Source organism: Cryptotermes secundus, unplaced genomic scaffold, assembly GCF_002891405.2.
Source record: "Cryptotermes secundus unplaced genomic scaffold, Csec_1.0 scaffold645, whole genome shotgun sequence".
NCBI lineage: Eukaryota > Metazoa > Arthropoda > Insecta > Blattodea > Kalotermitidae > Cryptotermes > Cryptotermes secundus.
Genome location: NW_019723910.1, coordinates 130,531 through 157,259, shown reverse-complemented (window position 1 = coordinate 157,259; position 26,729 = coordinate 130,531). Strand labels below are relative to the sequence as shown.

The following is a 26,729-nucleotide window of genomic DNA, read 5'->3' as shown; positions in this document are numbered from 1 at the left end:
TTTCACGTAAAACAAAAAACGTATTAGGCCATTACTGATGATGAAATGTTTTATTATTATTATTATTATTATTTCTATTTTCTCGAAATGCTCCGAATATGAATTATTACTTTCAACTGACAGCGTCTTTAAGTAGAAGAAAACTGAAATGTCTTAACGACGCTATTAATAATGCTTTTGAAATGTACGTGTGTTACTGTATTTCTGAGTGTTTATTTGAATGATTTCTAGGATCTCCCATACGTCTCGCTTTCATCCAACCCTGATGGCTCTCACAACATGACAGGGGGGTTCTTTGGTCTCGTGTGGAAAGACTTTGAGGAGAAACTGAATTTCAAGTGAGTATCTGAAATGATGCAACAAAACCAAAATAAGCATAATTTCTGTGTAGGTCCCTTCTAAGCTCAAGAGGAGGTGCCTAGTAAATTGCTTTGTGCTAATAAGACTAAATTTAGAGAAATATGTGCATTGTACATATATAGTTGCAAAGCCGGTCACGGTAGCCGAGCGGTCTAAGGCATGTACTGTCTTCGCTCGCTTGGAAACCGGGATCATGGGTTCGAATCCCACTCAGAGCATGGATGTTTAGTTTGTGTGTGAGCGTTTTTCTGTGTTTGTGATTACCCGCCCAAGGAGTCCTACAGAATGTGTAAGATCTAGAAAAACCGAAGTGAACGGAGAAGTTCATGGAGGTAGGCCTAGGCCCACTGGGGCTGTAGTGCCAAGGAAAAAATAATATAGGTGCAAATTAAGAATTATCGATTCCTATTCAATACCGCTACAGCCCAAATTAAGGAACGTCCCAGTCGAGAGGAAAGCACTCCTGCTTCGTATTCAGAATGTACCTTGTTCAAATCTAGGCTCGCAGACAAACTGTCAGCTTCTCCAGGCAAATTCCGGATCAATATCTTAAATAGATCCTAATCGCTTCCTCCCATATCCATTTGAGTTCATTAACCGCTCTTCATCTTATCATTCTACGCTACACAATCTCAGCTACTGAGTGTGTATTTAAATGCACAAAAACAAAAACAAAAAGGCTCGAATATCGTCTACTTATTTCATACCTAAAAAAATCCTTCAGCTTAAAACTTGACAATCAAATTTCAACATCGATATTCCCCAGCGTTTTCGATCACAAGACTCTCCGATCCATTAAAGTGTTGCAATTTTGACGTAAGATAAACAATGGACGCTAATATTTATGTTATATTTACAGAGACTGTAAAGAATGAGGATGATAGAGCAATTCGCATGAATACGACGCGTCCGTTACCGAAGTAGTGGCCTTAAACAACGGTTCACATCAATGAGCTTTAATATAATATTAGATTTAACATTTTGAACATATTATTAACATACACAAATTGTAAAGTTTCCTCACATATCTGGTATCCTCCCTGAAGACGGTCAATTATGACCGAAAAACTAGTAATTACCTCTCAGTTTGTTTATAAGCAGGAAATTCACTGCTTTGCCGACAGATTTGAAGAAAGATGCTGCATTGTGAAGCTAATTAGTTCAGAATTAAAATAAGCTCAACATTAAAATATCTGAATATAAGATTAGATGTCTGTGCTTAACTTACAGAACCAACTTTACTTACTTAGAGCCAGGATTAAACAAGTACGAAGTGGACGGAAGAAAAACGGACCCTTACAACAAGATGGTGGCCGATGTGCGCAGAAGGAAATACGACATCGCTGTGGCAGCTCTTCACACTGTCAGCGAGCGAGCCAAAATTGTGGACTACACGTATCTCATGCACAGGAGCAAGTACGTGCCACCAGTCACATATTTCACTAAGACTAGCATATGAGAGGCCTCAAAACCTCTCCAGTGAATACCATCCTGGGCCAGCTCCATCCACTTCACATAATTGCAACTAGTTTCCTAAGAGCCAACCTGGTTGCTTTTCCGAAACTGTTCAATGGACTTCACTAAATATCTACGTAGAAAAGTTACAACAAGAAAGTATTTACAACAATAAAGAAATTAAGAGCTGATTAAATTAAGGCAATTTTTATTATCACTGAGTTCAATGTCTCCTGTCTAGGTGCCTAAAGTTTAAACACAAATTACAATTTTACTTGTTGCATTACATGAAAGTAAAACTTGGCCTCTCATCCTAAATCAAGAAACATGAATTAAGGGCATTTGAGAACAAAGTAAATTAAGACATAAATAAACGTAGATTTGAGAAAATTAGCCCACAAAATGAGGATCTTCATATTAGGAACCCTTCATCTAATACAGTTCTGTGATTACCATGCCAATGAATTTGGATAAGTGGGACTGTAGCACGCATGGGAAACAAAAAAAGCATACAATATTCCAGTCTGAAACCTGAAGAGTCCGTATGACTTGATCTTAGGTGGAAGAATAATATTAGCATTGATTTTAGGTAAATAGGATGTGAAGGAATGGATTGGATTAAACTCGCCCATGACAGGATCCAATGGAGGATCTTTGTGAAATCCTTATTCAGTCTTTGGGTCCGATGAGAGCAGAACTTCTTAACCATTTAAACAACTATCAGTTTTCAAGGAATATTCTACACTTCAGAGTTGATTTGAGCACGAACTTCTTGTTGAGTAATGCCAAGATCTCCACAGGTTTGTAATAGTAATGAAACCGGCTGCCAACGAAGACATGGCGTGGAACCATTTCTTCGGACCATTTCATCCCTCTCTTTGGTTCGGCTTGATTGCTTGCATCTTGGTAATAGCAGGCTGTCTGTCACTATTCCACTACGTGGGACAACGCCTGGCCTACCCTGAGTATGAGACACCGAAACAATACACTTTCTTGGTGTCCATTTTCTATGTGTTCAGCATGTTCTGTCAACAAGGTAAGTACTAACGTTATGTATCAATTATTATGTGCTCCTTATTCCATTCTAACAGTTACCGTTTTCAACCTTATCATTTAAAATCAACATATGTTTTTATTAAACGTTCTTCTTGAAAGACATCCATTTTCAGAAGCTGCCTAATTAAATGTAAAATTCGTGTTAATTTGCAAAACGTGGCATTCCTGTCCTGGTCACAGTTCCTGCGAAACTATGATCCATCCAAATAACTCCATGGTGCAAGCCCATCTTAAGGAATTGACATTCGTTATGGAACACAATGATTTACTGACATATTCACAGGAAACAGATACTGGATTAACATAAATCCCGTCAACACTCTATGGCCTTGAGATCCAACTTAATATAATCCTTCCATCTATACCTAGGTCTCACATGTGGTTCCTTCCCTTAAGATCTTTTTTTATCCAAACTCTATTCATTTATTGTGTCTACCACGCCTCACATTTTTCTCATTTCATCGCCTTAATGACTGATGACGAGTACAAATTATTCAGTTCCTTATTATGCAGGCCTCTATCCTCCTGCCGCTTTCACTCGCTTAGGTCCAAGCATTCTCCCTACCCCTCAGATATTATCAATGTACTCGTATGTTCTTTTCTTAGGGTAACAGACCAAAAAAGAACTGAAATTATGGTTTTCTATATTTTAATATATACTCCACTTTAGATGAATAGTCCATTCACTTCATAAAATCACTATAAAACCTATGAGCTTATACCTCTAACGCTGCCATCTTCAGGAAGTCCGGGGTTTCTTCTCCTCTCACTGAATTGTAAGGTACTCTAGGCCTGTACTGCATGCGAGTCATGCTTTACTCGTTTAGATGAGAGCTGCAAAAATGTCGCAGTAATAATAATAATAATAATAATGGGACGGTTTTATTCCAGACTGCATTTCACGAAATTTCCGATGACATTCTGTATAATTTATGAAGCTTGCGTACAGCCTGTTTATCGATTTGTGGACTTTATTATGGGTCAGTATGTCTCAAATTTGGAATTCTCCGACAATGTTCAGCAACAACGCAGTCTTATAGATCTGTCTCTGTCTGCAGGCCATGACGTGACACCTAAGTCTTGCGCGTGTCGCTTGGTATACTGGCTGGGGTACGTAACAGCCGTAGTGGTGCTTGCCGCCTACTCAGCTACTCTGATCTCGTTCCTGACGATCCAGAACAAGGAACCCCCCGTCAAGACTCTAGAGGCCCTTGCCAAAGATCGCTCTTACGAACTGGGAATGATGGAAAAGTATCTCAGGATTATCAGAGGTGTAAGACTAACCTTCCGAGTATTATGAAATGGATAGCTCTGGGGAGAATTCACGACGCCTCGTCTCCTTCGAATGCTTCATATAAATGGCCAGACTAACAAAAGCTATCAAATAATTATTATACTATGTAAAGGCCCAATTCTATGCACAATTTTCCAACCAGCGCTGATTTCGGATACTTTACATAATTTAGAAATAATCTCAGAATTTCCAATGTGCGTCATGTTTGCTGCTGTTACAGATTTTTTAGATATAACTTCAGATTTCCGCATCGGCGTTGTGTATGATGCAATTATAATATATAAAATATTTGATGCGGAATTTGACTTTGACTGTCGCTACTCAGAGTAATTCTGTGCAGTTACAAGGTGCGAATATAAATATTTCAGATATATAAAATTATTTCTGTATATGCTATATGTTTTGTCCAAGAAGTGGAATATTGCAGCTTCCATTCAGCGACTTTCCACAGTGCTAAATATAACTAACGCTATCCATACTAAAGGAATTCCTATAGTCGTGAAAATATCCTAAGTCATTTAGTTGAGCTTTATTGTAATGATATCTGTGACCTCTGAATGACAAGCGTTTCTATTTTACAGAATTCAGAACACGGAATCACAAAAGAAATATATGAAAGCAAGATCGTACCGGACCCCAAGAATATTGTCAACACAAGCTTGGAAGGATTACAGCGCGTCTGCAACGCCAAGTACGCCTTCTGGACAAGTGTTGAGGCTGTGAAAGAAGTCGGAGATTCAATAGACTGCAATATCGCCTTTCTAACATACAGCCACATTTTAAATTTAGCTATGATAGTCACTTACAACAACCCTTACAGGCGTTTGATTAATCATCAGTAAGTGTTTGTCTTCGGTTAGTTCATCTGTTTGTAGTACATGTAAACAAGGAATTGTGTACTATAACTTTTCCCCCCCAAATTTTGGCCTTGGTCTACCTCCATGAAACTCTCCGTTCCTATTCGGTTTAATAGATCTTAGACATTCGGTAGGAGTCCTTGGGCGGGTGATCAGCTCGTCGCAAGGCCTCTACCCGTACACAAACACAGAAAAACGCACACACACACATACAAACACTAAACTTCCATAACTTGGGTGGGAATAGAACCCACGATCCTGACTTCCGAGCGAGCGAAGACAGTGCATGACCTTGATCGCTTGGCTACCGTGACCGGCGTACTATAATATCACTTTTTTTATTTTGCATAAAACTGGAAGCCGGAATAATTGTTATAATAGCATATGTGCTGCCTTACAGGCGAAGCGCACACTACACTGCACTACACTTGTACTTTTCTTCTGGTGAAGCTTCGCAGAGAAACTCAGCGTAAATTATTTACGAACTTTATGTTTAGCGCTGCTTTACGACTTTCTTCATTAATAAAATGATTAATAACTTTAAGGAAATGAAACAATTATCAAAATGTATATATGTGCGACTCGTACAAGTACTCTTAACTGATGGTTGCTCAGCCGGACAATAAATCCCCTGCCTTTTACGGAACCAACGGTTCCGTGACTATAGTCACGAGGTTTTCATCCGACATTTTTAAGATAATTTCAATTTAGAAAATTCATTTCTTCATTCATTAATATGCTTCGTAGCAGTTTTCCACTTGTGTAAACCGAAAATAAATTATGTGAAGAATTTCAGAAGAATATATTTTGGCTTATTCGACAACGTGCTCTCAACTAAGATGCGTATTTTCAAGTACGGTTTTCTATCCCTTCGGCATTGAATAGCACGACACTGGAAACCCTACACACCCCTGCTTCAAATATATTTAGTAAGGCCTAGGCTTTTAAAAACTGCAGGCCCATTAAAAGAGCGGAGTCTGCTTATTTATTTAATTAATGACGGTGTCGGGACCCGCGGTAGCGTAGTTTAAGACACTATGCAGGCCGCGCCAAAGTTCAAGCGGTTAGTCGCTGGCTTCCCACCGCGGCGGCCCGGATTCGATTCCGGGTCTGGTCAAGTGGGATTTGTGGTGAACAAAATGGCGCTGGGGCGGGTTTTCTCCGAGTACTTCGGTTTCCCCTGACAATCTTCATTCTACCAAATTCTCCATCATCATAATCACCCAGGGCAGGCTACAATAGGCCAATCAGTGGCCGCCGTGCCGAATGGACCCAGTTGGACTCCACCCCCTACTAAGCGAATTAAAAAAAAAGGCACTATGTTACAAGCAGGAAGGTCGCGGGACCGAATCCCGATGAGGTGAATGTTTTTAATTTACCTAATCCTCCAGTATTACATTCTTGTTATGCGTCACGGGTAAATAAGTGTTATATTTTTCTCAGGATGGGGACCAGTGGAGTGCTCTTGTGAACACGGTAATGAACCTTCGGGTTCCATAAAATACTGGGAAATTCTTGAGTAGCTGCAGAATTGGCGGCTCCTCCAGAAGGGCTCAGCTCCATGAGTAAGTAAGTACTGTGGAAGATCCGCGTGATTTTACCGTCTAACATGAATACTTACGGCATTTACTATATTCCATTTCTTTCGTTTCAGTTTCAAAACATTTGCACCCGTAAGTTGGACCGAAACGCGATTTTCCTGGTGTTGAACTGAAAACGACAATATACCCCTTCTGAGTTCGATTTCTGAACACATAACGAGCCATGAGGGCCAATTCTTCTTACGAGCATCTTCTCTTTCCTCGTTTCTTCCCATCTTTTGCTTTGATCTCAAGATTGTAGGAAACAACCCTACAGCTTTCGAAACTTGTCACTTGTCCGCAGGATCTCGCTGATGCAATCTGGCGGCGTACTGCGCAAACACAAGCTGGACTCGTGGGCGGCCCATGTGCCCGAGGCCCATAACACGTGGACCAGCGTTAGTGTTGGGCAGATATCGCCACTGTTGACCATTTTATCAGGAGGCGTTACTATTTCTCTGGCGCTCTTACTGGCCGAAACTGCTTTCAGCTGGTGGCAGAAACAAATTCAGCAACGAAACACATGGTCAGGACACCTCAGCAAGCAGTTGCAAACACAGCACCTGTTCTTCCGGGTTTAATGGCAGAGGTAAGTGAATCTTCTTGTGCCTGCTTCAGTTTGATGCGAAAGCATCGTTATTTTAAGTACCAAAAGTGTTTGGGAAGAATGGGACCGGCAGACGGATTAAGGAACTTTGTTCTTCTGACAACATATCATGAATCACACCCGCGAATCATACTGTGGCGTGTACAGTTATTGATGTGCAATAAGCGAATAAACAACGGTGTTGTGCAACCCGTTTCTAGACAACGGATCGATGAAAACGTTCTCGATCAACGAATACGAACACAACAATAGAGCTGCTGTTGGAAACGGTGTTTTATACTCCGTCCGTGCAAAGTCATTGTAAGGTTGACAGTTGGGGATGTGAAGACAAGAGAGTAGACAACCCCGTGTGGAGGCGGGGTAGAATACCTCAACCGTGACCCTGCGAGTCGGAGGAGGCGACGAAAAGGGAAGTCTCAATTCTGAAACAGTAAAATATGGTCGCGAGTCCCAAGGGACTCGGACCCGAGTAAGACTGCGCTGAGAAGGACCAGCAGCATATACAAAAGACAAACCCGTTCTCTCGTTAGAGAAACGAGACCGTAACTGTCAAACAGTAATAATTAAGCCCCATCTGGGGCTCGACACCAAGACTTACTGACTGACTGACGGTCAGTCGCAATGTGACTTTGACTTTGTGAAGACAAAACCCGTGTGGAGGCGGGGCCAAATACCTCCGCCGTGGTCGTGCGAGTCGTAGGAGGCGACGAAAAGGGAAGTCTCAAACCTGAGACAGTAAAATATGGACGCGAGTCCCAAGGGACTCGGACCCGAGTAAGACTGCGCTGAGAAGGACCAGCAGCATATACAAAAGACAAACCCGTTCTCTCGTTAGAGAAATGAGACCGTAACTGTCAAACAGTAATAAGTATCTGGTCACGAGTTCCAGATGGAGTTCGACATCAAGACTTACTGACTGACTGATAGTCATTCGCAATGCGACTTTGACTATGACTTTGTGAAGTCAACCTGAGCGTATGGAGCTGAAGAATCTACACTATTAGAAGTCGTTGCCAGGATACGGCTGATAAAGACACAGCAGGCTGGAAAATGGCTTAGCGGGCAATATGGTGATTTGTAAAGTGTGGAGATTAGCGACAGCGCTGTAATTACTTGCAGTTTCGAGTCGTGTGTATAACTGGTCAGTAAATCCATTTACCGATCCAAACCCCGTCTATAGTCACACACCCTTAATGCAAACGACAATAGAGATGATTTCTAGTTTTCGCTCAGAGCGGTGGCACCGGTCCGGCCGATCACAGTGGCTACGCAATCTAAGATATGAAATGTCTTCGTCTGTTCGAATGCTGGAATCATGGATTCGAATCCCACTCAAGGCATAGTTGCCTGTGTTTATTCTTTGTTTGTGTTGTTCTGTGTAGGTAGCGGCCTTACGTCTGGCTGATCCCCCGTCCAGGAAGCCCTACCGACTGTCTAAGGTTAAGAAACTGAAATGAAACAAAGCGTTTCATGGATGCCCTATGCTATTAGTGAGAGCAACGGGAATAGTGGGATTGACAGATGGATGGAAGGATGAATGGATGAGTGGATACTGGCCCGCAAAATGTAGTTATTGTAGTTATGGATCTGTACATCCTCTCCCCCCATACGCCATCATGGCGCTGTGTTTAATTAGTTAAGCATAGGGACAACTTTACTTTTACCTTACCTATACAGTTACTTGGACGGGACGGACGGGACTACATGGCTCGTTTATACATGAAAAAGATAAAATCTGCCACTTAAAAGCAGGTGCACAGGAGCAGGATAGTCCAATGTAAACAAGTTGGAAATTAAGAATATACGTGTAGATGGCACTGTTAATGCCGGAACACAAATCCTAAACGTGGATTTGTTTACGTTTGTTATTACTTTCATAACCTATTTTTTTTATAAAAATATAAAATACAAATTCGCATGGGGTGGATTACGGCTTAAAATGGATACTGAGTTTTCGTTGAACGACTTCCCCAGTGAATTTGTCTACGATATTGATAATAAAGAATCAAACATAAGCAAGAAATACCTTCTAATTCGAGCTAACCTCCAAAATAAGGAAGATTGTGAACGCTGGCTGAAAGCCTATGAATCAAAAAGCAGAACGAAATGGATTGTTGCGAAAGTAATGACGACACCGTTCAGGTATGTCAGAAGCTTCTTGTCATTGTTTTTTTTAATCATAACAATAAAATGAACAGATAATTCTGTGAAGGGGTTGATTGTACTAATCGACTTGGCAGTTGGTCTTTGTCACTTCCAGCGCCAGTAGATTAGTACAGTATCTGGAATAGTAGCTACTTGTTATTTCATAGTTCATACACCAGTGGCTGTTGGCCCTCCTTAAAAAATTCCTTGTCCCTGCAGCCAGGAAGCAGACTAATGAAAACAAGGCCAGTCGAGTCTGACTTACTAAATTCTACAAAGGCTGATGCATTTGTTTTGCATATAATTCCTATATACCAGTCACGCTGCATGAACAGAGTGAAGCTGAGAGTCTACCCATGCAGAATCACATTACATTCCACTGGACTTAATTTAATAATGCCTCTAGCCATATGCTTATCTGATATTGTCATTTGTGAGACACTCTTACTCTTTAAATGGTACGATCTGGCATTCAGAGTTTCGCAAATAAAATTTGCCTGAAAGGACGTTGGCATCTTTCACACTGTGTACATGCCAAGAGTCTGCCCCTGCCTGTGCACTCAGACATGAAGACTGTTGCAAGTACAGTGTTGTTCACCTTTTGCTGAAAACATTCACGAACTTTTTGATCGGTTTTGATTAGCATTTTTATTATTTTATATTCATATTTGATTTTATGAAGTTTATTTCATTTTCATTTTAAGAATCGACTTCAGTGACTATGACAGAAATGTTTAAATATGCTGGTCCAGGTGAATGTAGATAAAACACAGATTTGCTGACAGTTTATAGAAATTTGTTTTCTGTACAACCTAATCCCTCCACACCCATAAAAAGTGCAGCTTTGTTAAAATGAAAGCAATTTATGTGTACATAAATATGATGCCCTTCAAATCTTTATGTGAACATGTGTACTAATGTTCATTTTGTACCACACAGGTCTGTTTTTCACAAAATGTGGATGTGCCACTTAAGCAACAGAAACAAGTCCAAGGATTCACAACGCTCCACAGACTGCAAGGCCAAAATTGACATAAAAGTTAAGAAGCTCAACAGAAACACTAAACGGAAGGATAAATATTTGAGAAGGGACCCTCCTTTAAGTGCAGTTATGCATTTGGTGCTGAAGCACAACCACCATGTTCAATGTGACAGTGTGTTAAAATATCTGAGAATAAGCCAAGAAGTTACAGAAGAGTTTGAATGCTACTTCAGGGATGGCCTGACTCCTATTGAAGCATGTGAAGTTCATGAAATGAAAATTAAGCTTAATGGAAATGCAGACATTAACCTTGCTGATGGTTCTCTAAATCCATCTTTGAGGAAAGTATATCATCTTTTCCATAAGTGGAGAAGGGTAACAGCTGCAGGGGCCCAGCCCATCAAAACTGATACATTAAGAGATCCACTAAAAGAAGCAGTTCAGTGTTTGAATAACCACAGTACCCAACTGTGCTGATTTGTAAGTCAAAGAATAGTCAACAGTACAGCATTTTGAACTGTTGCATCATCCAAGTTATAAAAAACAAAAAATTCTGGCAATAACTGTCTATTTTCCTTTCATTATAATTTGGGTATCTGATACAAGTAGAAAGAAAACTTCAGTATGTATGTATGCATAATGAATATATTTCCAAGAGGTTACAGTGTTGGTATTATTAATAGGAGTGATATATGATGTACATACCAAGTTTCATGAAGATTGGTTTGGGCATTGAAGTACTATTAAGGTTATTACCTCAATAATTTGAGAGGCTACAATGTTGGTATTACTGACAGGAATGATATATTAAGATTTGAGGCTTTCACGGCGGTGACTATGAAGAAAGCAGTCTTCTGGGATTTGGCACATTAACACCACATATACACGGTGCCAAATCCCAGAAGACTGCTTCCTTCATGATATATTAAGTACACTGAGCTAGAATGATATACATACCAAGTTTCATGAAGATTGGTTTGGACATTAAAGTACTATTGAGGTTATTACCTCAATAATTTGAGAGGCTACAATGTTGGTATTACTGACAGGAATGATATATTAAATACTATTAAGGTTATTACCTCAACAATTTTAGAGGCTTCAGTGTTGGTATTACTGATGGGAGTGATATATGAAGTATGCCCTGAGATAATTTAATGTGGCATGATACATGTAGACAGTTTTATGAAGCCTGGTATAGATGTTCATGCAATCCTAGGTTTGCCTCAGCAATTTGAGAGGCTGTATTGTTGGTATTACTGATGTTAGGGATGTACGAAGCATGCGATTGAGATAGGTTAAGGTAGCATGATGATCAGGCATTCAAGCATTATTAAGGTTATTATCAAAGAAATTTGAGAAGCTGCAGTGCTAGAATTACTAAGTGGGGCGATCAGTGAAGTTTGTTGTTGGGACAGCTTTATGTGGCATGACATACATACCAAGTGTCATGAAGACGGGTAGAGGCATTCAAGTAATATTAAGATTTTGCCTCAGCAATCTAAGAGGCTGTAATGTTGATATTACTGATGGGAGGGATTTATGAAGCAAGCTGTCGAGATTGCCTCAGATGCCATGATACAAGAGTACATACCAGGTTTCATGAAGATTGGTTTAGGCATTCAAATGATGATGATGATGATGATGATGGGGGGGATGCACATACAGACACATGCCAAAGTGAACTTAAAAGGCTACTTTCATTTTTTCACAATAAAGGAATCAGACTAAAAATGTAAATACATCACCCTTTAGTAAAGAGATGCATCAGGAATGTAAATTCTTTTAATTTTGCAAATTATTTATATTATTACAATCACTATGAATGACAACAAAGAATGAAAATAAAAAATAAACAGTTTGTTACAATTTTTTAACACAGGTTAGTTTTATATAATATCAAATGTTAGGGGTCACCTAAAGATAAATTAAGGTAAGGAGCAGCCATCCAAAATTTACTCAGCATTTTTTTTTTAACAACACAGGTCAGTTCTATGTAACATCAAATGTGTCAGCTGAAGAGAAATGAAAGTCAGGAGACATCCAAAATTTATTAGTCATCATCAGCAGCCCCACGATCTCCTGATGGTGGTTTGGGACCACCTACACGTTTTGCCATAATAATCTGATCAACCTTCAGAATGGTACTAACAGCATTTGTAGCATATTTCAAGCCCCAGAATTTTGTTAAGTATAGGTCAAGAATTCCAGCTTCAGCAACATCTTTAATTGCAGCCCCTTCTCCCTGAAACATAAATTAAAGAGACCACTGGATTAAAATGAAATTATCATTTCTTTTCACATTTGTTTGCATACCAATACAATACATTATTCCAGTTTAACAGTACTATCCAATTACAACACACTATTTGACCCAACCAACATGTTTTTGCTTTTTAAAGGGCCATCATCACATGTATACTTTTCTGACTTAAAAATATATTCAAGTATTTTGATGGGATTCATTTCCCAATATACCACATGTATAAAATCAAATGCAAGTTACCATCCAAATATATCCCATTTACTGCCTGAGTAGACTTGTGTTACAGAGACCGCCATATGTTTTGGTCTTACAAGACCATCATTATGGGGTATACCTCATTAAAAGACAACTTTACAATTCATGTGTGTAAAACCTTACACTATCTGGGGTATGAGTCCCCTGAACATTAGGCTTATGTTGCAGTATACTGATATAAGTTATATTAAATGCTGAAGTTAACAGCATTGTTTTATTAAGCTATTTGGGGCTCTCATACTAGCTTTTGATTGGTGTCAAAGAACATGAACTCTGCAGTCAGGTGATGGTGCCGTGCTGAAGTGCTGAACTGTTCAGGTACTGGTGATGTGTACATCTGCATGTGACTGGCTTTGTGTGTGTGCATTATTGGGGGGTTAGTTTGTCATGAGGGCATGCCCTATCATACGCATGGGAAAAAATGTTCTTTTCTTTAATCATATGATAAAATTAATTTAATTAATCAAAAAGTAACTCTGACATTATTCAACAAATGCTGACCATCTTACGTGAAACACTGAAGTTTCTTACATACATAAAATGTGTCTTTTAAACTTAATGTTCATTATTTATCGTCCGTCAATATTGCAACACTTGTTTATTCACTACTTAATTTTAATTTAACATTATACATTTTGACACTACATGTTTAGGCCCTAAACGGCCATCTTCAGGTGTCTTGATATGTTACAAATATTTTATTAAATTATGTTAAAGCTGCTACATTGTCCTAGTCCATGTTAAAATCACACACTGTAGTCCTCTTTTCAAGGTAAAACCAGATAAAATCCTTTAAAGTTTCTATTATACCCACTTTATTTTGGTGCATATCATTTCACCTCACATGGAGTGTCATCCATTGTTTTAACATAATTTAATACAATATTTGTAACATATCAAGACACCTGAAGATGGCCGTTTGGGGCCGAAACATGTTGTGTCAAAGTGTATAATGTTAAACTAAAATTAAAATTAAGTAGCGAATAAACTAGTGTTGCAATATTTACGGACGATAAATAATGAATGTTAAGTTGAACAGTTGCAATGGGATACTGAAATACAGAATCCAAAATAGTGTCTTTTTAAACCTTATTTAAAAGCTTCTGTACATTGCATTACATGTTTCAACCAACAATGGGCATCATTAGGTGTTTAAAATTGTTGATGGAAACTGGCGTGCTTCCGTTTTGCAATTCTATGTTCGATGTGTAGTCCCATCTAAGTTCTTGTGTATTTCATGGTGCTGGGTCTCTCTTCTTTGTGTATCTAGACTACTCTGACATGATCCAAAAGGAGGAAAAAGTGTCTTAAACTATAAGTTCTGAAATGTATATGAGTACGTATATAAATTTGAAATATACAGTGAACCAACCATTTTAATATTCCTCAACTTAAGATGTTCCCTCATTTACTGTTAAATTTCAGTCATCCCAAGTCAATAAATTCAATGTTAAATTTTCCCATTTATCATTTTCCTCGGGGTAGGTGTTCAGATCCACAGTGCCCCAGTGAAACCTTAAGTGTAGTTTCACTAACAGCTTCACCAGCAGTCTTGAGTTTATTCATACCTCAATGTCAAAACCATGATTCTTTTTCCCCTCTTCATGTGCAGCATACAGTTTTGAGATCACTTCACTGGCTTTCACTCCTGTATTCTCAGCTAGAGCCCTAGCAAAGGCTTCTAGTGCTGTGGAAAACTTTCTCACAGCATACTGCTCTAGTCCTGGTTGTGTATCACCATAGCTTGCAATCTGTCGTGCCAATTCAATTTCAGTGGCGCCAGCACCAGGAACAAATCTTCCATCCTACACAAAAGAACCAAATACAGCATGTAACACCTATATAAATAAAAACTGAAATAGCAGAGAAATCTAAAGGAACTTATAAATCAACTTAAATACACAAGCTGTACAGTAAGATAAGTAAATAAGTTCCTGTATATATATGACACATTCCACGACAGCTACGGGCCACAGGTTCAGTTCCTCACAGGGCAAGATTTTCTCTTCTGCATAGTGTCCAGACCTGCTCTGGAGCCCAACCTGCCCCCTATCCAGTGGGTACTATGGCTCCTTCCTTGGGGGTAAAGTGGCTGGGCCATGAAGCTGACAACTCACCTCTGCCTGGTGCCAAGGTCAAGAATTGTGCAGCTATACCTCCACTCCCTCGTGTCTTCATGGCACAGTGCTTAATCAATTAAGCACAGGAACAAATTTACTTTTACATTCCATGGATCAATAGTTAGTCAAAAATGACTACAAGATGAGGAATAAGTCATAAACGCACAAAACATATATGTAGCATACAACTAAAGCTTTCACATAAAAAATACAGAGGGTTCACGTAGTAAAAAAAAAGTAAAGCTATCCCTGTAACAGGCCGTGAAGGCCCATAGGGTTGTGAGACGTTGAGGGTCCCACACTATCTAGACAATCGGCTCAAAGATGGTGGTAAGGTTGTCAGCCTTATGCGCCGGCCACGCTTTACTCCCCAGGAAAATTATTTAATTAATTCCTGGTACTCATTTCTGTTAGAGGCTCAGTCGATCCCAGGGCCATAGTGCGGCCGGAAGGATTAGGTCAACTGAAAAAATCCAATGACCTCATCAGGACTTGAACCCGCGACCCTCCGGTCTGTAGCATAGTGCCTCAACCAGCTACACTACCGCATGCCCCCGAGGGTTCACATAGTAAAACTGTAAATTAATAACTGTACAGTCATTACATTTATATGCATAGTTTTCATCGGTATCAATTCACATTATGCTAAATTTATGTGATATAATCTCAAAGTTTCAGTCACCATGCCTGTAACTCTTCACATATGAAAACAATTTCATATATAATCTACAGATGTGCATATAACTGATTTCATGTCTTTGTAATGTAGAAACGGGAACAAGCTTCATGTTAATGGCATTCATTCAGCAAACAATACCAGCAATTCACTGAAGGTCACAATAAAGTGGGTAGCATATCTGCTTCATATCTGGCAGGTCCCAGGATCAAACACTGGCCTGGAGACTGGGTTAACAATATATAATGGTGTTTTCCTGTACCTGTTGTCTGTAACTTTCAAATATCAATGTTTGGGCAAAAAGACCAGCTATTCTGACTCCCATGGGAAATTCTACACTCAGGGTACGGCCTGAGTGCAGCGGGGCGTGGGCAACTTATGGCAGGGACAGCAGCGGGCCACTGCTGTGTCCTCAGTGCACCTCTAGCGTTCAGCATTTATATCCTCAAAAGACATCTTCCAAACGCTCCAAACACTATTGAAACACAAACTGGTTTGACATGCACGCTGCACGCTCCTCTGCACGCTAGTACAGCACACTGCCCGCTCCGCTCAAAACGCTGTCCCAGAACACGCCAATATATTCAAACGGGTTTGTGATGCATGCTGCACGCCCCACTGCACTCAGGCCATACCCTTACTGGATGCAATAATTCAAAATTAATAAACAGTTGTAGATTTGTACAAACATGGTATTTATGTATAGTGTAAATTGCAAGATTTGTTATATGTTTAACCAGTCTCAATTATAACAAATTAACTGGTTAAATTCCCTCAGGTTTATTGTCAGCATGTCACTGCAAGTGTATACTAAGCTTACTCTGGTTATGCCCTTGAAGGTGTTGACACCATCATCTATGGTCCTTTCAATGTCATCCATGTAACTGTCAGTAGAACCACGAATTACGATGGTAGCAATCCGTGATTCCGTGCCACCAACATGAAATACCACTACAGAAGTATCTGCAAGTTCATCAACAAATACTGAAGCAGCATAGCCCAGTTCATCAAGAGTTGGTGGTGTCTGTAAGAGTGAAAATTGACAATCAGATCTCTGCTACTCATTCATGTAATGAAATTCTATAACTGTTACTGTAAGAGGAAAGGGATACAAGCTGTTTGAAGTATAACTTCTGTACTAATAACCTGCAAAATTGCAAAAATTAACCTAGAATTTGTTGCAAATACAGTATACTCATTCATAGCTTGGCAGTGACAGGGCGAAAGAAGTTTGTAATTAAATATTTTCACTATGTAAGATTTGAGGCTTTCACGGCGGTGACTATGAAGAAAGCAGTCTTCCGGGATTTGGCACCGTGTATATGTGGTGTTAACCGACGTTTCGGAGGAACGTATCGCCTCCATCTTCAGGGTAGAAGGAAAAATATAAGATATTTGCAAGCGAAGAGACCATGAGAACCGGTAAAAGCAGACTGCTTGTGGATATCTTATATTTTTCCTTCTACCCTGAAGATGGAGGCGATACCTTCCTCCGAAACGTCGGTTAACACCACATATACACGGTGCCAAATCCCGGAAGACTGCTTTCTTCAAATATTTTCATGCTTTCGTATAATTTCTTCTATCATACCATTAACAGACAAGATTCCAAACCAAGCCTACTTAGTTCACTACAGCACAAAGCACACAAAGCAAAATAAGAATGCCATTATTACCAGTCTAGGCAATGGTGTTGCCCCAACAGCCTTGCATAATCTCCGAACATCCCACTTGCTATTCAGATGTACACCCATCATATTGTACTTGTTTATATAATGCAATGCCATATCACCAAACTTAGCACCTGACACAATTACATCAGCTCCAGAAAGAGCAATAGATTTAATTTGCTTCTCTAGCAAGTTTTCCTCTCCACGACTGAAGTTCATCAATTCATCAGCTGTCTTGATTAGAACTGTGGCCTGAAACCAAAATCAGTTACAGTCTGAATTTCATTTTACGCTCTTCTTTCATAAAGCTGTTATAAGACATACAACTTTCCTGGCATCATAACAACTTCTTAACCAATGGATTCCTTGGTTAATCCTTCCACAGTCTAGTTGAGGGGGGGGAGAAATTTCTTAACTCTGCTATATCTGGAGTAGTAGAACATTTTAAAAGTAAATATCCCTTCACACTTAACATAATAAAACAGTGAATGGGGCCATGCCATAGCTCAAGCTGTTAGTCGCTGGCTTCCCACTGCGGTGGCCCGGGTTTGATCCCAGGTCTGGTCAATTGGGATCTGTGGTGGACAAAGTGGAGCTGGGACAGGTTTTCTCCGAGTACTTCGGTTTCCCCTGCCAATCTTCATTCCACCCATTGCTCCACAATCACCCTCACCTATCATCTGGGGCTGATACAATAGGCCAGAAGTGGCCACAGTACAAGGAACTTAGTCCCACCCCACCAAGAAAGGGAGGGGGGGGGAAGGTGAATGGAAGGTAATTTAAATTAAATGATCTAACAGTGTCATGACAGAGTAAATTTAAATGGTGCAAAAGAAATAGTAATAATAAAGTAAAATTTTAACTGGTATGAACGTGCAACATGAATGACCATTGAATAAATCCCTGGGCATATTTAACAATACAAACCAACAGTCACAAACAGTGCCTTTTTTCTAAATACAGTAGAACTTGGTTATAACGTCATCAAAGGCACCTAAAAATAGTGTCGTTATAAATGAATGTTGTCGTAACCGAAATGGGCACTTCCACAGTAACCTTATGTTAGTCACGTAAAAATCTACCAAAAACCGAGTTAAAATGTTTCATTTTTTAGTGAAATACGTAGTTACGTACAGACTAACGTAACATTAACGTGGAATTGCCCAAATGTGTAATATCAAAGACATATTACAGCGCTTTTCACTGACAATACACACAATATTTCACGAATCACTTTAACTTTCTCTTCAATGCTTAAAACTTTCCTTTTCATTGCCATGTTTTCGCTACTGCACTTCTCTGGGTTTAGGCAGGAACACTATAGGGTAAGTAGACAATGTGAGGTCCTGTTAGACGAGATTCTAGGAAAGGAATGCAGTTAACAACCTGCCGTGTCCTCTTGCACTATTCACGCAGTCCCTCCCCACACCCTTGTTTTCACATAAAACCCATGCTCCTCTTGCAGCCCGCGGTCGTATTCTTCCAGGACAGTCACGTCAGCAAGTTGAGAAAGTGAGGGTGGGCAGACACATCGAACTTTCCCACGATATCAGAGAAATTCAGGAATGAAAATGACGTTACATATGAGGTTGATGCATTTGTGCATGTCGTACTAAGCAAGGTATAAAAACATTTGCTTTATGAGGAATTAGTTCGTACCATTGAATATTTGACGCAATAGACAAGGTGTCGCAGAAACCGATGTTGCTATAACCAAGTTTTACTGTATGTTTCCCAGTACTCTCATGTTCAGTTTGTTTCAAGGTTGAAGCTTACAATGCACCAGCAGATGTGCATCTATTGACATGTTTATCATTATACATCAACTGTCTGCTGGTATGCATACCACTGGAAATAGCCCTAGTCATGGGACAGAGAGAGGAAGACCAAAGAGAAAATGTGAAAACTGCTTTTTCTTCCTCATGTCTGAACAGGACTGTGTTACCTGTTACCTAACTCCTTCAGATTGTTTTGTAACACATGGACCACCAAAATATCCTGATGGGGCTTAAAAAGTAACTAGCATGTCCAACAAAGATTAACAGCACACTTCTGTAATCTGGCAAGCTAAGAGCAACAAACGTACATCACTGCTTACCTTCGTCTCAGTCTGCATAATATCTACAGCACATGTATATATCGCCACCTTTGCCTCAGATTTCTTGGTGACATCACCTTGTACCTGACGTTTAAAGACCATTCCCGGTACAACTTCTGAGTTCTGCACACCAGAACCCTGACAGACAAAACGGTTTCTTTTATATAAGTTCAGTATATTTACCCAAGAACATGCAAAAGTAATGACTAGTGACTACAGGAAAATATTTGGATGGGCTAATTATGAAATATAACACAACATGAATGAAAAATTGTTAAATGTAAATATCAGGAATTAGGGACAAAAACATGAACTCCTACAAATTAATGTGGCCATATTATTCCTGCTCATTTAACAAAAAAAAAAAAATACATTATGCCATCTCATTTCTGCATAATTAGCAATCAAAATAAATGTAGCTAAACACTTTCAGTTCATTTGGTAATAAAACTGTTGCATGTTGAACAAATACTTCTAAGAGTTCATTATAAATTCAAGTAGGCGAGGAAAAGATTACAATTATATAACTGATTTTCTCTGAGATAACTGCCGACAATTTAGAATTAGTCTTCAGTGCCCTGAAATTCAGGTGAGTTGCCAAGAAGCATAAACTTCTTCTAAATACAATTTTAAAATTAGTTCTCACCTTACAGGAAAAACACTGCATTTCCATTATAAAGATCAAATGGTTAATTCTACTCGGGGAAATAACCACTGCTTATTCTGAGAAGCATACGTCGGGCAAATAAGTTTCAAGACTCACTGTTAATTTCGGAGCTCACAAGGAAAGTCTGGATATGCTGCATTCAGCATTCATTGAACAATAACAGTTTGCTGTCAACTTTGCCCAGATGTGAAAATGAAGCATATGATGGAACAGAGAGTGAATGTCAAATTTTATGTAGAAATTGCCAAGTTAAATTTTAGATATGTTAAAAACAGTGTACAGCATATCTACTATGACCAAGAGTAATGTTTTTAATGGCACAAACGTTTCAGAGAAGGCAGGGAAGATTTGAACGATAAAAGGCAAGGTTTTCCCATAATGAAGCGAATGAATGAAAATGTTGCAAAAATCTGAGAGACAGGTGATTATACTGCATTCATTCCCTGGATCCAAAGTTAGTCAAAATGACTGTAGAATGTGAATATGTCATATAAATACAAAAACATATGTACAGTAAAATTCAAGTTTTCACACAAGGAAACACAGTGGTTACACATGAGGCTATTCAAAAATACATCCACATATATACATCAACACTGTGAACTTCTACTATTTACACAACTTTTATATGGGTAAGTCACTTTATAGACAATAATTATTTATCAAAAGAGTAGAATGAGTGTTATCAGTATGATCATGAGGCCAAACACAAGTCCATGGAGTGGAGTTTGAACAATTCCCCCAAGCCAAAGTAGCCACAGATGTCAAAGTCCAAGATCAGAATAATGTTGATCTGCTTTTTTGACATGAGTGGTACCATCCACTCTGAATTTGTATGAGTACCTGTAAGGGACCACTGTTAATCAAACATTTTATGTGGAGGTGCTGAAAAGCTTATTCATGCCGTGAGGGACAAGCGAGAATTCTGAAGAGATTGCTGATTCTTCACAACATGATGGCAAATTCTTCACTTCGAGTGTTGCAGTTTTTGGCAGGAAAATCAATCTCCACCATACTCTCCTGACTTGTCTTCCGGCTGTTTCTAAAACTTAAGAGTGTGCTGAAAGGAAAGTGTTTTTTGGATACTGAGGACACTGAATCATCTGTGAAAAAATTTTGACATTCCTGTCCAGGATTTTAAAAATTGTTTATAACAATGGTCAAAGCACTGGGGACCTTGTAAACAGCTGGAGGGAAATTACTTTAAAAAATTCTAGGTCATAAATATCTACAGCCCTTAAAATAAACATTTAAAAAAATTGCCCAACATGAAACATACAATTACACACTGTAGGCAATGTTAATCAAGTGGTACATATAGTAAACATTGTACTTCCAAGGAGTAAACAAAATTATGCTTACCGAAATCTTACACACCCTGACATTATCCACATTAAATGTTGTCATATCTGGCATGATGGATACTGTATGAAAATATAAACCACAAACTGCAATTAATACTTCAGTCAGTAGAAGGAAAAGAAATCTTACCCATATTTCTGTAAGCTACAGCCCATATCCTACATGTCAACATCAAAAACGAAAGAGAGAACAACAAAAATCATAAGAAAACATACAGTAATCAGAAAGATGAGTCTCGTGTTACTGCTGCTACAATATCCACACAAACTTGCAAGTGAACCTACTACAGACATTGACACCCACTTCAGCTTTTAAGGGGCCATCATATGAAACAGATGCAATATAGATCTTCACATGGAGCTGAGCCCTTCTTCAGAAGCCATCAGAGGATGCAGCTACTCAAGAACTTCCCAACATTTTGTGGAACCCAAAAATTCATTATCGTGTTCTATGGTCCTAATCCTGAGCCAGATCAATCCAGTCCATACCACTGCATCCTATCTCTCTACAATCCATTTTATTATTATCCAACCACCTATATCTTGGTCTTCCTAATGGTCTTTTTCTTTCTAGCTTTCCCACCAATATCCTATAAGAATTCCTTTTCTCTCCCATTCTTGCTACATGTCCTGCCCATCTCATCCTCCTTGACTTGATCATTCTAATTATTACCAAAGAATACAAATTATGAAACTCCTCATTATGCAGTTTTAGATGTAAAATATGGGACTTATTAAGAAGCATCACTTTGTAGATGTTATTAAAACATCACAAATTCTGTGCAGATAACATGAATGAAAATTCCCATGAATATGGGCAAAGAATTATAATTGACACTTCTATTCAAACTTCAAACTCAAACTGTATCAAAATCAAATACTATTCATACATCCCAAATCATACCCACATTCTTATTCTGTCTACATGCAAAAAATGAAATGGAAATCACTATTCACAAATTTCCTTTCTTAAATACTGAACACATACAGTGATACACCAATTTATAACAATTTATAAAGGAACACACTTACCACAAGCCTTTGCAATCAACTTTGTCAGAAAGTCCTCAATACCAAACTGTTTGCTCATAATTGAGGTTCTAAGGCCCTTCTCGACTTCAGCTTCATTTCTGTAGTCCTTAACTTCATAGCATGTGAGTGTGGGCAAAATTTCCAAAGCTTTTTCTAGAGCTAGTTCATATCCATCAACTATTTCAGATGGAGTCAGACCCTAAAAGGATATCAAGTAAGTGCTAATAACACATTCCCCATTGCCATTACACTCTGCTGGAAAGCACTATTATAACTACAGTAAATATCACCCACTCTTAGTGTCTAACAACAATGTTATTTATTCCAAATCAGCAAAGGTAAACTGCACACACCAATCTTTTTCATGCAAAAATCTCCTTAAAAAACTGACGCCTCATTTCAGCTTGAAGTATAGGTTACATCACACCGATATGAAGTGAAATTAAATACACCCAACAAGTTTTAGTGCATGTCCCCAAAACCAATGTTATCAAAATCGATCAGTAATTTTGGAGAACAGGAAGGCAGACAGATGGATACACCCTATTCATAATGCATGTAAAATGCTAAATGTGTAACTCTACTGCTGCAATACATCCTATCAATTCCGCTAACACCTTTCCTCATTGCTAACAGATACAGTTCATATATACATTAAAAAGCGATTACAACATAACCATACCATCCTCAGAAGATCTTCAGCACCTTCCAGAAGAGCTCCAGAAAATATTATGACAAAATTTGTTCCATCACCAATTTCTTGCTCTTGCATTTGAGATGCTAAAACCATCAATTTAGCAGCAGGATGTTCAACTTCTAGCTCTCTGATAACTGTTCCTGCATCATTGGTGACAAACAACTTTCCTAAATCATTAATAACCATTTTGTTCATACCATTTGGACCATACGAAGTCCGAAGAGTTTGAGCAAGCTGTTTGCAAGCACTGATATTCCTGTAAACTGTTTCTTCTAATCCTGTAAAATACTGCAAATAAACAACATGTAAAAATTATTCATATGAAATCAAGAGTTTTCTGGGAAAATGCATGCAAAAATAAATTTTACACCTTATGTACCAAACCTTCCTACATTTTGTCTGAAGGAAGGTCGGCGGTAGCTGGTTAAAACTTTGGTTTGTAACCCTGGAAGACGGGTGCTGTATTCTGAATCATGTTTGGTTGGGGATTCTAAATGTCCATTGAATTTCTCCGCTGTGCTCACCTTTGGAACTGTCTTTGGTTATTTCAATTAACTGACGAGCTACCCTCAATCTGCATAAAGTATTTAACTTATCATTCATTGGTCTTCATACCTATCTTTTCACTGGCCTCAGCCCTCTTAAATGACTTGTTGTGTAAGCTTAAACTACATCACTAAATCAGTATTTACTACTGTAACCACATGGACATACAGCTCATTTGCCTTATTACAATTCCATCCGTTGCTCTTATCTGTTATTCTCCTTCACTGGGATGATCATAACAGTAATCACAGGTGGAAAGGAAGTAATAAGGTACAAATGGTGGCTCTTTCCCATCTTCCCCCTGCCCAAAAGTTTCAATATCTTGCGTGACGAGACACTATATATCAATCCACAATATATTACTCAAATCATTACATACCTCACAATGACATACAAGATACAGAATTTCAAACAGGCGAACTTTCTGATACTTTCATGCAAATCATAACTTTAAGTATACCTTCTTACACAGGATTTACAATTCTCATAACGGGGACTTCTAAAAGTATATGACGCTGTGAAGCCAGCAGAAATTCGTTGACGTTCTGGAGATACGCACTCCCTCCATTTTCAGAGTCGAAGAGTATGCCAAAGCACCTGCCTGCTGGGTACTCTTGGACCTTGAAACTGGACGGAGATAGGTTCCTCCGTAACGTCGGTGTACTTCTACCGGGGTATACGGCGAGACATCCCAAAAGATGCCTACTGAACTTCATGATTATCCTTGCTTTCGTAGTACGTCTGACCCATGATTCAAGCAACTGTCCTCTGAAACCTTGTATATATATGCATGTGGGCTTCCCATGGTTGCTGTAACTTACTTTTGCGCCTTCTTTTAACATCTGCGACACACCTGGAGCCTTAGGCACGTGTAACGCCATGTTTATAGTAAATATACTTCAACACACTTTTAAAAGAAAAGACGGGATTTCGAACGCCTAACCAGCGTCCACTCACAAGAACAAGACCGACCAAGACTAACACCACTTAACGTCCAACCAAATTGCGTGAAAATTATATTACACTTTTATCCCTTTTAACAGACACAGTTCCATACGTCTCTGAAGTTAACACCCAACGACACCACACTCACAGCGCTCAAAGAGGTGAATCAGAATCCTGAATTACACTATCGAAAGTATATATATATTTCCGGAACACGGATTACTATTCCAGAATACTATCGATACATTTGCCATAAGCAATTGAATTTTCTGAACATTATAATGTATTCTTTGTTTCAGTCTTCATGATCACCTCTTTAGTTATACTGAGAATATAGTAATACTCTAATAGGAGAACCCGTATTTTTCAATATCGCCGTCAGTTCTAAGAACTGAAGCTACATTTAATTCCCATCGTCGTAACCGATTTCCCTAAAATCTGTCTTAAATTTATTTTCCTACTTCTGATCTTTCACGCAAGCTATTTCCACGAAGTTTGACCCAGAATAATTCGTAGTTACCTCCGATTTGGCTACATGCTCAGGTCATCATAGACTTAAATTTCAGTGTCCTAATAATACACGTGGGTGCAGCCGGGATACCTTCGTTCAAAGTTTTCCAATGTTGTGGGAGGCGAAGCCAGAAATTCTGCGTACAACTGACGTTTAAGCAGTTCAAGACTATTTTACAAGCTACACTAGAGTAGTTACGACAGCAAATTATTTTTTAAATACTTACAGTTTGATATATTTTCTTACGTTCTTAAAATTTGATTTCCAAAAATCCAAGGAGACGCAGATGTCCCCAGTCCCTGACGTCTCTCATGATAACACTCACTATAAGTGTATAATATATATCTATTGCATATTTTCTGGTTATGATCCAAAATTGCTCACATCACCCTTCTTAGATAATAATATTCTCTTGACGCTTTGGTTTAATAAAAGAATTGTACTTTATATTCTTCCTCAATTGTAGAAGCCCACCATGCAGAACCGTTGGTGACACTATTTTATATATCATAATTTTTAACATCATAGGCAAAATAAAATTCATTCTTCCCAAATATCATCAGGAATCTCGTTTCATTTAGTCAGAATTTGAAGTCTTCACGTCGGTGAGTATCAAAGTGAAGTCTTCTGGAATGTGATGCCGGATAATTTGGTAGATTGGTACGGACTTGCTGAAGGAACCTGCTGTTTCCATCTTCAGAGAACACTTCTACGTTGATGATAGTATATAATTAATGTTATTAAGTGCCGACGCATGGTAAAATCATACATACATTCACATTCAAACAACAACAGATAATAAATGTAAATAAAAATAAACTGAAAAATTAATTATATTTACAGTCAAATTTGAGCTTCCTGGAGGAAGGAGGGTAAGCCTCCTGTAGTCAGGGACACCGGGAGCGGTCGAGCCTTGACAGTCGGTTGTACCTATATCCCTGTTTCTATTTATACTTAGTTTTAGATAGATTCTTGGTTGCCTGTAGGAGAATTTATGACTTGGTATTTGTGATTACGAATTTAATATTGTGTAACTGTGCCAATTCGTGTATGTGACATTTAATGCCATCTAGTACCAAATTAATATATATCTGAAGGAACTACTTTTATCTATAATGCAGTGCAATCAATGATTCTGTTCGGGAACAACCGGAACCGAGCTATATTTGTACATTTAAGGGTATTCGTTTATTTGGACGAAGGGCGTAAACAACAGCAATATTCTAATTTATTTCAAGTGTACAGTGAAACAAATTCTTGCTCTTGTCGCAGTGCTTTGTAAAGCAACTGCATAAGTAGTAAGAGGCCACTGTTGCGGCCTGGTTTTGTGTTGGATAGCGTTAAAACCACGCCCTTAAAATAGGCCTGTCAGATACTGCTGTTATGGACATGATGATTTCCAACTTGCAGCAACAACGGCAAGTTACCGAGCAGCTGAGGAGAGAAGCTGCTATTAAACGTATAAGTGTCTCTCAAGCAGTGCTAGATATAATGAAATATATAACTGAGCATGAGCAAGAGGATTGTCTCTTGGTTGGATTCAGTTCTC

The 26,729-nt window shown here is 38.8% G+C and overlaps 2 protein-coding genes across 5 annotated transcripts in view; one reads left to right on the top strand and one right to left on the bottom strand.

Annotated features, from left to right (window-relative positions):
* The window catches only part of LOC111862097 (probable glutamate receptor), an 18,982-nt gene extending 7,986 nt beyond the window's left edge, over window positions 1-10,996 (top strand). For 2 of the 4 annotated variants that reach the window (XM_023847209.2, XM_023847208.2), the window contains 7 exons: window positions 232-338; window positions 1,591-1,776; window positions 2,616-2,851; window positions 3,930-4,144; window positions 4,747-5,003; window positions 6,907-7,191; window positions 10,294-10,996. In XM_023847209.2, coding sequence (XP_023702977.1) covers window positions 232-338; window positions 1,591-1,776; window positions 2,616-2,851; window positions 3,930-4,144; window positions 4,747-5,003; window positions 6,907-7,183 — 1,278 coding nt within the window. In that variant the 3' untranslated portion in view covers window positions 7,184-7,191; window positions 10,294-10,996. Of the gene's footprint in view, window positions 1-231; window positions 339-1,590; window positions 1,777-2,615; window positions 2,852-3,929; window positions 4,145-4,746; window positions 5,098-6,906; window positions 7,192-10,293 lie in introns of those variants that run through there. The other 2 variants (XM_033750553.1, XM_023847210.2) reach the window with 2 other exon arrangements.
* A 932-nt stretch (window positions 10,997-11,928) lies between these two features.
* Window positions 11,929-24,930, bottom strand: LOC111862098 (T-complex protein 1 subunit theta). The gene is made up of 9 exons (XM_023847211.2): window positions 24,546-24,930; window positions 23,164-23,466; window positions 22,482-22,680; window positions 21,451-21,512; window positions 19,422-19,559; window positions 17,330-17,575; window positions 16,474-16,677; window positions 14,426-14,662; window positions 11,929-12,581 (listed from the first exon to the last, which is right to left on the bottom strand). Exons 1-9 carry the CDS (start codon window positions 24,603-24,605, stop codon window positions 12,390-12,392), a joined length of 1,641 nt encoding a protein of 546 aa, XP_023702979.1. The 5' UTR covers window positions 24,606-24,930; the 3' UTR covers window positions 11,929-12,389.
* Between the last annotated feature and the right edge of the window lie 1,799 nt (window positions 24,931-26,729).

Bases quoted from the DNA above. Each gene is read 5' to 3' on its own strand.
- LOC111862098 (XM_023847211.2), bottom strand. From the start codon at position 24,605: ATGGCGTTACACGTGCCTAAGGCTCCAGGTGTGTCGCAGATGTTAAAA. The intron at 22,681-23,163 runs GTATGGTTATGT...ATATCCTTTTAG, and splicing joins CTGAAGATCTTCTGAGGATG to GGTCTGACTCCATCTGAAAT. The intron at 19,560-21,450 runs GTAAGCATAATT...TTTGTCTGTCAG, and splicing joins TCAGGGTGTGTAAGATTTCG to GGTTCTGGTGTGCAGAACTC.